Genomic DNA, 15,920 nt, shown 5'->3' with positions numbered 1-15,920 from the left:
TGGGTTACTTTTCGTAAGTATTACTAGATTCTATTAGAATCAATAAACGAGGAAAATTTTCCGTTTAGTTCGAATAGCAAGATTGTCACGAATCACTATTTACAGATTTCCTGTTGTGAGAATAAATTACCGTTTTGCCACTGAATAAACTTTTTAGGACGTTCTGGACTACTTTCGATCAATAGAAACTCCCGATTTCCAGTATGCAAAATTGTTTTCGAATTCAACGAACCGGCTGCGTGTATTTAAACGTCGGTGATTTAAAACAATCCAAAAAGCTCGCAATTGAATACTAGCTTTGTGTGTTAACTATAGAATGTTAAAAAAATAAGCATCTCAAAATTTAGAAGCTATAATAGCCATTGAATGAAATGAAAAATGCTTGAACAACATGAAACTTAAAATCAATTCTTCGAGAATAAAATGTAATTATAGATAATTTACATTGTTAGTTTTGGTACCATAAAATGACCATTATTATGATAAGAGCATTGTTAGTTTCATCAAAATCGACAAAAAAAAAATATAGTAAAGGTACAAAATTTTAATTTTTCTTGCTGAAAGAAACGTTTAGCGTGCTTTTTTTACATCCTAAGACGATCTTTGCAGGTGTGAATTATAAATCAACGTGTGTGTATACTTATTTTCTGTTAAAGAGGGACGTCTGACACACACACATACCTTTTCTACTTGCAAAAATTTTCAACATACAAAAATATGAAATGAAATTATTAAAGTTTAAAGTACAAACAAAGATGTTGTCTGGCATATATATTCGTTTCTCGACTCGTTATTAGGTTACAGGATAGCATTATTAAAGTTTAGAAGAATACGAGATAAAGGTATTATGCAGAATGAATAGTCGACTGAAAAACTTAGTGCAAAGATCTTAACATTCATTGTTTGTGCACGAAATGTTGCACATATTAAAAACGGCGAAATTTATAGACAGCTTCGCAAATTACATACTTGTTCTTCCAATGTTGGAAAGATAGAATGAATATGGTGGTGGATGTTTGCGGATACGTGAGAATCGTCCTATAGAACGGTCGATATTTCAACAACGAGTGAAATATATGTGCGAGTATGAGAATAGTCGGATAGAGAAGATAAATACAAGGAGTTGCCGCGGATAATACGAAGGGTGGGCGAGAGCTCGACGCTCTTCCGCATCTCGGAATTAAATTCGACCAAATTCTCGGAATCTCTAGGATATTTGGTCTGTGCAAATCCCTTTTTAATGAGATAAAAGGCTCGCCAGCAGAAGGCTAAATAAATTTATACTCCATTAGATATCATCTAGCGGCTGTTAAATCGGACTGATTCAGTGACGTATGTAAGCAATAGATCGATCAGACAATACGTAATTATACATACTGTGTATGTGTGAATATATATATAGTATGTATTAATATTCTTCCAATAAATATCATGGAACGAAGAAATTAGTAAATTATAAAATACACAAATTATTATTATATCTATATTATAGATATTTATATATGCACAGTGGGGTTTTGGTTATCCAAGTCCAGTTTAACCAAAAGTTCCGTATTATCCGAGATATTTTGAATTTTATCATGACTTCATTTTCTTTGAAAGTTTAACATAAAGAGTATGAAAGGGTGAATAGTCAGGTATGTTAAAACGGTTAATGAAACTTTCAATCAATTAAATAGTTAATTAAATTAATATTACATTATCAAAATGTTTTTTACTATTTTAATGCACAACTTATTAACATCCATGAACCGTATTATCCGAGTTTTCGACTATCCGAGACAGCTTCGGTCCACATCACATCGGATAATCGACTCTACTGTATTTGTCTATGTACGACTGCAGTAAATGGAACTGAAGAGATAATAACGAAATGCAAATAAATCCATATTCTCTAGCTCATAACGTAAAAGAAAAATTTATGAAAATTTGGTTTCTTATTTAATCTTCTTTAATGCAAACTTTTTGAATGGTATTTTTATATTTTTATCTTTTACAATATATAGGGAAATGTTTCTTTATAGTGATCATTTCGGACGTTCTATAAATTTTTCGTTTTATTCGAGTTGTGTTTGGATTTCATAAACATTTCTAGCCTTTGCAATATTTTAATTAACTGAGCATTTTCCTGAAGCAGAGAAAATAGTTCAAATCTTTCGCATTTCTTCGAACTCCCAATGTTGGGTATTTGTGTTGTTGATATAGTCCAGACATCGTCAAGCTTTTCTTCCTTAATAAAAATACCATTCACAGGAAACTATGCAAATATTAACAAAGACTAAACGTACATACTTTTTAAGCTGGTAAAATCACTTGAAAATATTTTTCATATTACCAAATCATTGAATAAGGTAATTTGAACGTTTGTATAAATAGTGAATTATAAATATAATCAAAATTAATCTCTTTTTGATTATCCCGCATAAATTATATTCTACTTATAAAATATAAAAATGTTTCTTCAAAATCCATTATTGCAGAAAAATATCAATTAACTAATTCAAAAAATCGATTCAACTTAATTCATTCACACCGATCAAACTTACCGCTTAAAATGCTAAAACCTGCATCTAAAGCGTCGTTTCCAAATTTACCCTGAAACCACAGAACCACGAACTTCGCCGGAACACTTACCACAACACCAAAATGACTATTCATAGTTCCGCAGAAACCAAGCCGCGATTAAGATCGAGTTTGAGATTCAGATCGAGTGTTTAATACCGCTTAAAACGTTACTTGTTCTAAAATATTCTTTCCATCAAATTCACTCTAACTAATATCACTAAAAATTTTTATCCACAGTGGCTACGAAAAGTATTCACTATATACGTCTTATTTTCACAGTATCAGATTATTACACTCAAATAACACGAAATTTAATATATCAACTTGGGCATAAATAATTACCGTGTAAATAATGAGTATATTAGCTTAAATAATAAATCATAGGATGATACTTGTTATTTGATTATTTTAGTACCATCCCATTCATTTTTATTATTTTAATGTTAGTTGAAATAATAAATGTAGTGTGCAAATATTTTCTTTTATAGCCGCTGCGGATAGGAAACGTTAAAATCGAGAATGAATGGCTGAGGCAATCAGTCAGAGAAGATGGCTGCCATTTTGGAATCGAGTCTGCCGTCGAATTACAGAATTCTGTGGAATTTGATGGATCGCGATATAGCGGGCTGGGAAAACAATTTATTAAATTATTCCCTTGGGTATCATAGAAGGCGGGTTGCGTCGCAATAAATACGTAGTTTATCGTCGAGTTCGATTCTTTTTTGGCACAGTCTCTCTCTCTCGTTCAATTTCGCCTCTCGATTGGATTGGCCGGTTGTTCTAAGTTTTACGAACCAGGTCCATGTTGGATCAACACCGCCACCTGTGGCGCTAATACAAATCCGGTAATGTTGCCGGCTATGAATACATGAATATCAACCGGGAAGAAGTCGATACATATGTACGTTTACTCCTGTTAACCCGGCAGCAACCTCGACCTGCATACAGGTATCGCACGAATGGAAACCAAGCTGTTTGATATGTAGTCAACCACGTATATCTGTGTCGAACATCCTCTAGCATGAAACGATTTAATCTCTTGTTTTGTGTATGTTTTTTATCCTTTTTGTGATAATCTGATGCACAGGCCCACGAAAGCAATTGAACGCTTCTAAACACCTTTTACGAATACATTCTGTGTATTATACGAGACACTTTGAATTACTGTTATGTACTGTTATGTATAATGAAACAAATTTGAGAATATACATAAAAGCTATAAAATATTCGATGCAAGTATATATTTTGTAGGGAGCACAAACGTATTTAAACAGTGAATTGTTTATTACATTCATAAAACTGAATATTCAATTGGATCATATTTAACTCTTATTAAACTGTTTAAAACGACTATTCGTGCTGTATACCAAATCTTTACTAAACATATGTTTGTAGCGAGTATCTTGTTGAAGTTTCGAGTTCGACCAGTATGATCATGACATAGTCATGTTTCATTACGATGACAATGAAATTTCGAAATATTTTATGTAATACATATAACATAAAAGTTTTGTATCGTAAGTGTTTGAATACCTTTGTGCTTTCGATATTCTTTCGATATTTTTCCGACCGCAAATTTCTCATGATATAGGTTTCGGTTGAGTAAGAACTCTCTACGAATCGATATCTAACAAAAATGCTTTATCGTCGTTATTAGAGAAGCGAAGTAAAACACACGTATGGGGGCGAGGCTCGGAACGAACAAGTTTTCTTATTTGAAAACCGATCGGGAAACAATCGTCGCGAATTCCTCTGGAGTAGTTCCTCGTTCGCTTTGGCTCGGTCTTCAGAAATGGACGTCGAAATCGCACGTCCGCCTGGAAAAAAGTTATTCCCACCTACGAGTAAATTCCACACTGCGCGCGTGACTTTCCGCACGGACAGCGACAGACGAACCATTTTCCAACACTTTAACAACGTCTTTACCGGTCCTCGACCACACGATTTCCTTCACTTCTTTTCGTTCGCTCCGATTTCGTGACAGAATCCCATCGATTGTGGCCATCACGCGACAGCCAATTAACTTAAAGGAACTTTAACTGGAATAGCTGGAACTAACATGGTAATAATTGCCGGGAACTGTAGCAATTATTTGGCAAATTTGCGGTGAATTCGGTCCTTTGAGAATTGTGTTTTATCGCTTTTGTCAAACCAAAAAGCAATTGATTTGAATTCGAAGTGAATATGAGAAAAAAAAGAACAATTCTTTTCATTATGACATTTACTATGAAGCTTTTGTAGGAAACGTATTATCTTAATACCAGGTGATCAAATTTTCATTGAAATTCTGGAATAGTAACTTATCATGTGAATAATGGTACCAACATTTTCTTCTTTTACAAAACCTCCGTACAGACTATTTTATAATAAAAAATTTATGCAGGTATTTTAGTTTAAAGATTAGAATAGAACAGATCAAATACTTTCGTAGGCCATTGTAAGTTCGCTTCAGTTTCTTTGCAATAAGTTCCACACTTTAATCGTTAATAATTCTAACATTAGATAATATTTATCGTTTGAATTAACAAAATCGCAATCATAAAACTAATCGATCATCGACGGTACAAATCATTAGATTAATGTAACACGAAATAATTACGTTCTTCTTTCCTGGGAAATTGGTTTGGGATCGAAGCGAGCTCCAATCAAGAAGGAGCAGCGGATCGATACACGTTCGTCCAAACTTTCCTCCGTCACGTCACGACATTAGGATAAGCTTCTTTGGAATCGAGGAGAGAATTGGCTGGCGTGTCGATCGACGCCTCGAAGAATACAGATCATAAAAGTTTGTACAGTATAAGAATCAATTCATCGGCAGCCACTGGTTGGCTGCCCTCGACTTCCTGCACGTGCGACGGATGTCGATCGATTTAACAAATGAAGGCGAGAAAGAGGCTAACAAAGAGAGTTGGCGGGAGGAAAAATAAAGAGAAGGATAGAAAGACGGAGAAAGAAATGGGAGAAATTCAACGTTGCCCGTTTCTGCGTTTCGCCAGGCGAAACCAGTCGACGGCCGCGGGTCAACGAAACTCGTTTTTCATTAATTGAAAGTAAACTTTGAGAAAGGGGAGTCTCCCGCCTCGGCGCTTCTCAGAATCTTTCAGCAAAGTCATTGAAACTGAGTTCGAAAAGTTTAACGTCGGTGCCAGTTGCTGCCAATTTATTGGCATACGAAACGAAAGTGCCCTCGGCGAGACGTTTTATCTACCACCCCCGCAATGTTCATGAGTATTGAGACACCTACTGCTTTTATACGAAACGTGACAATTAATGTAAAATATCAAGGAAGCGATCAATCGCACAAAACTTTCTATTTCAAATTCTACTCCTATTGTTATTTAAGTACTTTATTATTATTTTACTTGTGTTAAATTATTGATAACAAAGGAGAAAATTTGCGAAGTTTTCACTGAAGGTCGCATAAGATATATCTAAAGTTGAAATTTTTGAAATACATATAAAATTTATATTATAAAACTAGTATTTGGGATATCAAACTTTTCATGACCATTTTCGAAGAAAATGTTGTGTACAAAAAATTCATGTGATAGCATCCTATTTATTTTCTGATGTTAATATTTAACTATCTTTTTTAGTTAAATCACATGTTAGATCATTTTTAATTATATTTCATTCGAACTTCAACCTTCCCACTTATTTCCTATCGCGTAGCTTATTACATACAGCATGATTATTCGAAAGAAGCGAATGAAAGTTCTCTCTTCATTGGTCATACTTAATGCGCACGTAATTTTACATTAATGCATTATTTCTTCGCGGAATATTTAGACTTTTAATCGATATTCGAAATTTAACGGTAGTTAAACTCGCTGGATTGGTCTTCTCATGCGTATTCATAAGATATTACAACGTTCAATATTCATAAGCTATGCGATACTTTAAACGGCACCGACTGGAATCAGACCAGCAGCCGTAAGAAAATAAAACCGCGGAGAAAATTTGTCTTCCGACTTAACTACCAAGCCCCATTTTAAATGGAATTCGTTTTATACCTCGTGTCACACAGTAATCAGACGAAGTTTTTTGATCAATTATAAAATTCATATTTCCTTACATTCCTTTCTTACATCTCAACAATTTGAATATAAATTCAACCAGTAAGTTGTAATTGTAAATACATTTCTAAATAAATATTCGTGCTATAATGTGGAAATTTAAAAAATATAATATTATAAAATTAAATATTAAAAAATTTAATTAAAAAAGAATCGAATAAAAGAGATATTAAAATAATTAATTATTAAATATGCAATTGTAAGTGTGCAATTTTTTATCTGAAAGTAAAATATTCTTGTATATTTCCAGATACTTTAGGATAATAATTGAAAAACGTTTTTTTTTTTTTAAGACTGATCGATAAATTCTAATAATTAAATTATCATAGAAATAAAATCAATAAAGTCTTATAATCTCCAGATTAAAACAAAAGTCGATTAACACTCGTTAGAATCTTTACTCATTCAATTAAAATAAAATGAACATCGTATTAAAAAGTTTGGATACTTTTTGCGATTTCATTCGATCAATATCTGAAGTAGGGATTCTTGATATAAGACTCTCGAACTGAAGTGAAAGCACTTACTGTGCGCTGAAAAAGAAGTTCATAGTAGTGCCAACTATTGTTGATGTCTTTGGGCCTGGAGTTTCTCTCGAACTGGCGCGTCTGAAAAGGACTTTCAGCACAATTTCAGCTCGCAAATAGATATACGAACATGTAAGTTGAACGTATGAGAAAATATCGATATTTGATGAGTAGAAACTAATTAGCAACTTCGGTGAAATCAGTTTTCCACTAACAATTACAATCTTCTACAACTTAGAATAGTACGCTAATTGATATCAAGATATCTGTCCGTGCAACTTCAGATCGTACTATTTTCAATTATCTAATACAAAATCCCAAATTTTAAACTAGAAGTAAGAATATTTGTTGTTCAATTTTTGAAAGTCTCTTTTTTTATGTATAATTTAATATTTCCACTATTCATCGCACCAAAATAAAGAAAGCTTATGTTTAAACGAGTAAACATCCAAATTCTGTTTGTACAACGTTTAGTTACTTTCATGAGTCAGTGTATCTTTTAAATAATCTTCTTGTCCATAATGGTAGAAATCATAAAAAGGTACCGTAGAAAATAATTAAATCAAATATTATTAACAAGGAGCAAGCAGGCCTGTTTTAAATCTTTTCTACTTTATTATAAAACAAAAATTGCAATTTTTAATTCCTAAAATATTCATATAATATATCTCAGTATTCTTTTATTAATTTTTCATATATAAATACGAATTGATCCAATTATTCACTTAAAGTTCGCTATCTCAATACAACGAAAAATCTCTTCAGAATCGTAAGATCAACGTTATGTTTATGCAATCGCGAAATTGCAAATGTAAGAAAAAGAAGGAGAACAGAAAAGAAACGAGATCAGAAATGTAAGAGTAGGAGATCGATACGTGGGGTTACAGAAGATCCATCAGTGAAATCACTGTCGTCGGAAGCGTAATTCTGAAATCCATTCCAGCCAGTTAAAGGGGACCAAGTAACGTGAAGTAATTCGTTCACGGATAAAGGGTATCACCGAACATTGGCAATTTAGTGGATTCACTGGAGAATCTCTCCACCTCGAATGTGCACCGTTGACGAGGTTTTAATTACGCTAATTACTCGAACGAAGCGGTACAACAGGCAGCCAGCCAGTTGTATCGTCGTGGGAAATGCCTGAGGTACGCGGCCCGCGTTAAAATAGATATTTACTGACCTGAATTTCGCCATTCCTCGACCTCGTAGTCGATAGGTCGTTGTCGTAATTTCTTGTTACCGTTTCTACCTAAAATGCATTACACAAAGGCGGTTTTACATGGCGTGTTTTACGACGGGAACGTCATGACGCAGGAGGGAGACACGGGAATGGATGTCCTTGCTTCAGCGGGAAAAAAAACAAGAAGGGTGGATGGATGCAAAGTGCCATCGAGAGGGTTCTGTACGCGTGCGTGTGCGCGCGCGTGTGTGTGTGTGCTATTTTATTTGTAAATTAATGTCGAGTATTCTGCCTAATTCCTCGCTTCTTCGCGAATATTTAAACGCCACAGGTTTACGTTGTCATGACTTTTCATGTGGCATGCACGACATTTGGGTGTTTTTATAGAGTGATTAAAATTGAGGTAAATGTAGAGGAAATAGGCTGAACACCTGCTAGATTTCAAGGTAGTTACCATTCTTCTTCATTGATGAGGTCACGTGGTAAGGTGGTGGTGTAGTAGACGTGGTTGATGGTGCTGGGATTTCTGTGGAAATAAAGAAATTGCTTCTCAATTAGTGCACGACAATATTTCTTTGCACACATACAGAATTTAGACTTGCAAAGGTATTAGGTATTAGAAAAAAAAAAAAGGAAACAATAAAAGAAATTTCTAACTTTTCTTTGCTTTTTTAGGATGGAGATTAGCTGATTCTCTTTCAAGGTTTAATATATTTTTTTTTCTTCATATTTCAATACTTGTATATCAAAAGAGCTCAGTGCGAAGATAGAGAATTGTAGTAAAAAATGATTCTACGAAAATTGCATCAACTGAGTATTAAAGTTCTACCTTATCTCGTATATTTCCCTGATTTATCTCCGATCGATTTGCAATTTTCCGCGTACGTGACAATTTATATATATATAAACGATTTGTGTGTAAAACAACAATGAGATATTGAAAATATGTTTTCGTACATTTCCCTGCTTCAACGCAATATTCATATTTTCATATGTACGAAATGAATACTGTTATATCGAACATTATGAAAGTTATTTTAAACAAGAACTTTTAAAATGAGAGAAAGACATTTCAGAACGATCTGTATTGAAAACATTGTCAACAAAAAAATAATTTCATCTGTTCCTCTTTTATTGGAATCCAATCTACATGTCTATATGTTTATATTCTATGCCTAAATATACATGCCTTTATGAAAAAAATTCGTACAAGTGCTCAACAGTACAGGAATGAATTTAACTTCTATACGAAATACGAAATATATTGGAAAACCGGGAAAATTCGAGAGTGAACTTCCACCGTGTTCATTTCGTAGCAACCGACCGTACGATATATCTCGTTAAACTTTTAATTTCAGCCAATTTATTCGTCCAAGGAGGTGGAAAAGCATATTCTCCCGGGATAAATATATCCTTCGTAGATTTAATCGCCAATTACGAATCACGTTGAAACGATAAGGACGCTTGACCTCGTCAAACGATCGATAGCTTTCGACTGTTAACGATAAGAGTTTTAGCGTAAAGTCCATTGGGAATCAATCGATTACTTTATTATTGCAAGATGATATATAAAAGATGTTCTTTTCGTTTCCGAATATTTTGGTTTTCACACTTTTTATATGCAATATAGATGACATAATACACTATTCAATTATTATAGATGTAATATTTGAACGCAAATTTTATTTTATGCATTAAAATATGTTATTTTTATTGTAGGACAATCAAATACTTTTTTAATTTATAAAAATAAGGTAATCGTTATTTGACACTATTTCATTTATCATCAGAAAATTTATGTTATATAAGAAAGCAGTACAAACGATATTGAAGAATGCTAGTGCTTTTAAATTTTCTATACTACGATACCACATATTATACATAGTTCTCTGGTCAAAGGTTGAAACGCTTTCATTCTATCTATATCTCCCAAAAATGGAAGGTGATACTGATAGAATTTCTGAAAAATGCTCACCATCCAATTTGATGTCACCGTCTGTTCCGCCAAGAGAATTTTGCGCCACGCATTTGTATGAACCAAAGTCCCTCGGGCCGACATTTCTAATCTTCAGCATCATGTACTTGTTGTAGCCGTTGTCGGTGGAAACCGCCTCATATTTATCGCCTACAATAGAATGGTAATTGCCTAGGCAAATAAAACCATATTCTTCCTACGTTGAAACAGTTTACAGTACGCGACAGAGCAAATACCATGGTAAATCAAACGACCTGAACTTGTGTGAATTTTTTAGTACTTTCAGTTTGAAACGTACGTTCAAACGTTCTATGGAATCTGTGATTCAACAAACGCGCGTGTGTACATAGTTAGTTGAAAAACCAGAATAAATTGTAGTTCCTTACGTATTGTCAATAATTTCTTAAATTTTTAATTTAAAATTTTTGTAATTTCTTTCTCTATCGTTTGTATAGAATAAGAAAATGTGAGGTTTAATTGATTCTGTATTTCTTAGTATACGTATTATTCCATTTTTCTCATCACAGTTTTGCAAATACAAATTTTTCGGAAAAAAATTTTACTTTGATTAAATTCTTGAATTATCATATATTTCAAGATATATGTACTTTTTATTCGTAAATATTAGGGTTCTAGCGAATGTTCGACTATTTCTTTTACGATAGAAAAAAACGTAAGAATTGATATAAAAAGAAATATTTATATTATTCTTGAACTTATATGCTGAATATGATATCCTAGCGTAAAAAAGAAAGTATTAATGATGCTATCAACAAAACTATATAAAAAGTTCTTTTGCAAGAACGTTACATAGCAAGGTATTTCCTCAACTTTACTGTGAAGAGTTTACGGGAACATATTTCTGTCGTCGACATAACTTCCTTTTAAGGCTTCCACGCATGAGAGACGTTGTGATATAAAAAACAGCACATACGAGACAATATCTCAAGCAAACTCTCATAAGACAGGCAACAATTACAATTTAAACAAAATCGTAAATAAATTCGAAGGCACTGATAAAATCTGAATAACATTTCATTTGAGTCAATTTATAAAATATGTATATCAATGAATAATCTAATTTTTCTAATTTTAGATTTAATTTTAATAATAACGACCTCTAATTTATTTTAAAAATCGTATCGAGCATATTTCAATTCACATCCACGTGAATAAATGTTTCCTTCTTAAATTTGTTCAATAAAATTAATATTTTTTTGTTTAGCAGATTACCAAAATTGAGACATATACATATATAATTACTATATTAAAGTTAAAATTACCAGAGACGATCATGTCACCGCGTTCGGTCGTCCAATAATTAATCGAGGTAGGGTAAGCTTCGGTGTGACATTCCAACGTGACATCTTGTCCAATATATGCCGCTTCCAGCTGGTTTGGTATCGAAAGCATAGGAGGAACTGTAACGATAAAAACATTAACGTGATATATTTAATTTCTTTCTCTCTTTAATTGAAATAATATTTTCGCTTTTGAAGCACTTTATTTTATCTCTTTTATGTCTAGCTCTTAGAAAAGACGAGATATATCTATATATTCTTCAAGTAATATAAAGAAACACCTGCAATCATACTTGTTTCTTTCTAATAGAGTCAGGTAGAATTAATATTTGTTTTATAGAAATACATAATACAAGAAATATATAATTACATTTAAGTAATATAAGAATAAAATCAGCTTATTTGAAAGACATTGTTCTGTCTGAAGTTAAAAAGTACATTTTCAATCTAAATAATAAATTAAGGAAAATAATGATTATAAACACATTTTTAAATACGAGATTGCTTTTACTTCGTGTTATACTACGCAAGACGAATAAATAGGAGGATAGAAATCAAATGTTGTACTGAGCAATTAGTATAACGTTTTGTGTCATTCCTTTAGTATTTATTTACTGGTGAAGACATTTATTTCTAATCGAAATAATACGGGGATTGTTATGAAACCAAAAGAGCAGATATTTGAAATAGCTTGAGTCAATTTTCGGAATTAGAAGTGCTTTGAATTTCAGTAACCAAACTTTCTACGCTTTGTACTCTAGAAATTTGGAACTACATATTCGAACTGTGTAATCAAGTGCATTAGAACTCTCTCGTTCGTAACTCAATAAATCCTAGTAAATCTACCAACTTATTATAAATTTCGATGAAATATTGACTTTCCATTTGTTTAGCGCAAACATAAACCTTTGACTCTTCTGTAAAAAGTTAATAAATAAAACCGTAAAAAAGAAAGAAACACAAATAATTCCTTTCTCCTGTTCAATACAATCCTGCTCAATCTTCTATTTAATCATCTCCAAATTCTGTCTCTCCTACCAATCGGTTAAAAACGAGCGACATTGTCAAAGACAATTCGCAGCTATAAATTTCATAAAACCCTCTCAGAGGACTGAAAGCGTTACCAGCTCCCGCGGTTAAAGAACAGCTGCTTATTTTCAACTGCTCTCGTCGGCGAGTGAAATTTTTCTACGGACCGCGGCTTCCCTTTATTCAACTCGACCGCCCTTTATGCGGTAAAAACGAATGCCTTGAGAGCACCGCGGTTGCCACCAGTTTCATAGACACCGCCTTTATGCCCTTTAATTTTCTCCATTTTTCCGCGGACTATAAAGTTTCCATGCACTTGAAACTTAAACAGAGCCACCACGATCCCGCCTAACGCAAGACTTTCCTTCGCGGAGGCGAAAACATTCCTCTGGAAAGTTTTTTAGTTATTATACGGTATAACAGGCGAAACCTTCGCCAGCCAAACGATCGATATAGATATATTCCGCCGCAATATCATGTCATACATAGTTCCGTCTTTTGCGGACTAGCGTAAATCACGATTTACTACCTCGTACGCGGCGTACGCCGTGGGACGATATCATTGGTGGATCGTGTCCCATGTCCACTCTATATTCTTTCCCTTGACGTTTTTGTTGAGTTATCGAGCTGATATTGGCCAGCCATTAGCTGATCAACCTGATCGCCAAAGATTTTCAAACTGCCATCGATCTAATTCTTTGGAAAAAGTCGCTGGAATTTTATTCCTTTGGTGACGTTAATTGGATTGGCGAATTACGAGGATTCAAAGAGTTTTGAGGGCTGTTTTTGTATTAAAGGATCGAACAGAAATTTTTCTTGTTTAGAAACAGTTCGATAAGATACTAGCGTCGTGTAAAAATGTTATTTTTAAGCTGTAGATATTTATGGAGATATAATGTGCAAAACATAATAGCTGCCGAAAGTTTCTGTAATTTTGTATCGAAGTAGAAAATGAAAATTATATAATAGCCTAATGTTCCATAAATTATACGTATTAGATAATAGACCATTTTTACAAACCTTAGATTAACAATATGATGATACTACATTAATTTCGCAATACTATATAATCATAAATATCTGTAAGTCGCGATTGAAGTTATGAAAAATCTCAATCTCAATCTCATTATGTACATTTAACTATAATATAGTTTATGTTAATAGTTTGTTAATAATTGTTTGTTGTTAATAGTTGTATAGTTTATAATTTAATTTACTGCACGGGTGAATTAGATTTCTACGAGTTGACAACTTTCACGACAGAGAACTTTCGAAATTAGAAATACGAAATAAAAATCAAAATTCAATAAATCTATGTCAAATCCAATATCCTTAGTATTAAACTATTACGTATACTCAAATCTAGTATTCCCAATATTACGAATATTATTAAGGATAAAAGTTATTAAAAAATATAAAATATGATAAATAAGGAATAAAGTACGAAAAAACAACTGAAAATTAATGTGACTTACTGTTAGAACTGTCTTTTATGCACGGTCTCATGTGCATTCGCGACCCTCCTGAAAACTTTCCGTTAGAAAACGATAACTCAAATTTCGTCGGGCGATTATTAACGCTCGTACTTATCCGTGCGGTAGAACGGAGACTAATGTGTCGGAAAAGACAGGGCGGAAACGCGTTTCGCACCCCAAAACTGGACGAACGTGACGCTCGAGAGGGAATGAACGAACCTGGGTACATCGTGCATATATGGGTCAAGTGGGTGCTCGTAAATCGCTGGCTAAATGAGACGTTGAAAACCGACCTAATGCAACGGCGCTGGCCCGAACAACCACTCTTTATCGAGATATTGTGACTAGAATGCACCCTGTTACCGTTCTTCCTGCTTCATCAATCCATCGTTCCTGATTCGTTGCAATTGTGCTTTTGCTTTCAGCCCTTTGCAATGTCTTTCTTCCATTTCATTGTGCCAAGTACCATCAATTCTGAGATTCTAATCTAATTTGCTAATGAGTGACATTACTCTATCAATTTATTTCTGGATATGATATATAGTATAGACTATGTAATTTGAGAAATTGGTATATACGATTCTAAATGATCAGAATTATTTAAATTGTTAACTTTATTTCAACGAATAATAATACTTGTTTCATTATATCAATTTGTGAAACAGTTACAAAACATTACATATACATATACGTTAGCTCCTGTAATTCTTTCGGTATCAAAATTTGTATGAATTGAAATTCGACTTTAACTCCGAGAACAAATTACAACATTTTATTATACTTTTATTAAAGAAGTATTAAATGTTTCGTTTCGTATAGGCTTCGATAATGGTCTATAATCTTTTCGCTATTGACAAATTTTGTAATTTTATTTTCAAGATTTTCATGAATTATATATTTACATTTTTTAAAATCGTTTTACACGCACGCCAGTGTATTCAATGAAATGTAACTGAAAGTCATTCTGCACGAGTAATTAAAAATATTTTAAATATTTTATAAAATATAATTTTTAAAAATTCAATTTCATCACATGTAAAACATAACTGCAGGGTAAACAAGTACATTTTTATACAGAAGATTTTAAACGCTTTGCCAGAGATACAATTTTGAAGAGCTTCACTTTGAAAGAGAAGTATTTCCGTGTGATTGCAGTTCGTATAACGCGTTTACAAAATTTAACGATATAGTTTAGGATTAACGTGCGTATAAAGCAATCTAATAAACAAGCATGCCAGGTTACTGTTTGAGGGGTAGGTATATGAGAAAATATTTCAGTATATACTCACACTGCACACGAAGAGATATGCGTTGACTAACTCGCGGTGGAACGTCGTTCGAAGCGATGCACAAGTATGATCCCATGTGCAATCGACTTATCTTCACAATATGCAGCACCTCGCCATTCACCACGTTTACTAAAACAGAAACGGAATAATGCTTCGTTAGAGTTCTGAATATATAAATTGCCCAATTAATTCTCATTCTGTTGACACAGAAATTTACCAACGTATCTCAATAGAAACAATGTCCAATATTTAAAAGAGGAATTACGTGTTCTAGCAAAAAGATCGTCTACTTATTCGGTGTTTCAGTAGTTTGGAAGCTGCATTGATCAATTCCATAAATTAAAAAGCAAAAGAAAGAATACTATATTGCAAACATCATTTTTTAAATTTACCTTAGAATTTTCTATTATTTATGTCACTTTTTCGTAACAAATTAATTCATGGAAGTACCTAAACAATTTTTTTCGAGAATGGAACGTTAATCATGAATTAAAATCGAGAAA

General features: G+C 33.1%; 1 protein-coding gene across 8 annotated transcripts in view; it reads right to left on the bottom strand.

Moving 5' to 3' along the window:
- LOC138183592 (neurotrimin) overlaps nt 1-15,920 on the bottom strand; it is a 361,055-nt gene that overhangs the window by 67,382 nt on the left and 277,753 nt on the right. For 5 of the 8 annotated variants that reach the window (XR_011174085.1, XM_069120754.1, XM_069120758.1 and 2 more), the window contains 5 exons: nt 15,418-15,546; nt 11,607-11,744; nt 10,324-10,494; nt 8,803-8,874; nt 8,349-8,417 (listed from right to left, as the gene is read on the bottom strand). Coding sequence is in view for 7 of the 8 variants with exons in the window: in XM_069120754.1 (XP_068976855.1) it covers nt 8,349-8,417; nt 8,803-8,874; nt 10,324-10,494; nt 11,607-11,744; nt 15,418-15,546 (579 nt within the window). In the remaining variant the exon portion in view is untranslated. Of the gene's footprint in view, nt 1-7,168; nt 7,250-8,348; nt 8,418-8,802; nt 8,875-10,323; nt 10,495-11,606; nt 11,745-15,417; nt 15,547-15,920 lie in introns of all 8 variants that reach the window. The other 3 variants (XM_069120759.1, XM_069120755.1, XM_069120756.1) reach the window with 3 other exon arrangements.

The sequence above is a fragment of the Bombus flavifrons genome, chromosome 9 (genome assembly GCF_040668555.2).
Source record: "Bombus flavifrons isolate JBK064 chromosome 9, iyBomFlav1_principal, whole genome shotgun sequence".
NCBI lineage: Eukaryota > Metazoa > Arthropoda > Insecta > Hymenoptera > Apidae > Bombus > Bombus flavifrons.
The sequence above is the reverse complement of the archived record's forward strand: the minus strand, read 5'-3'. Positions and strand labels throughout refer to the sequence as shown.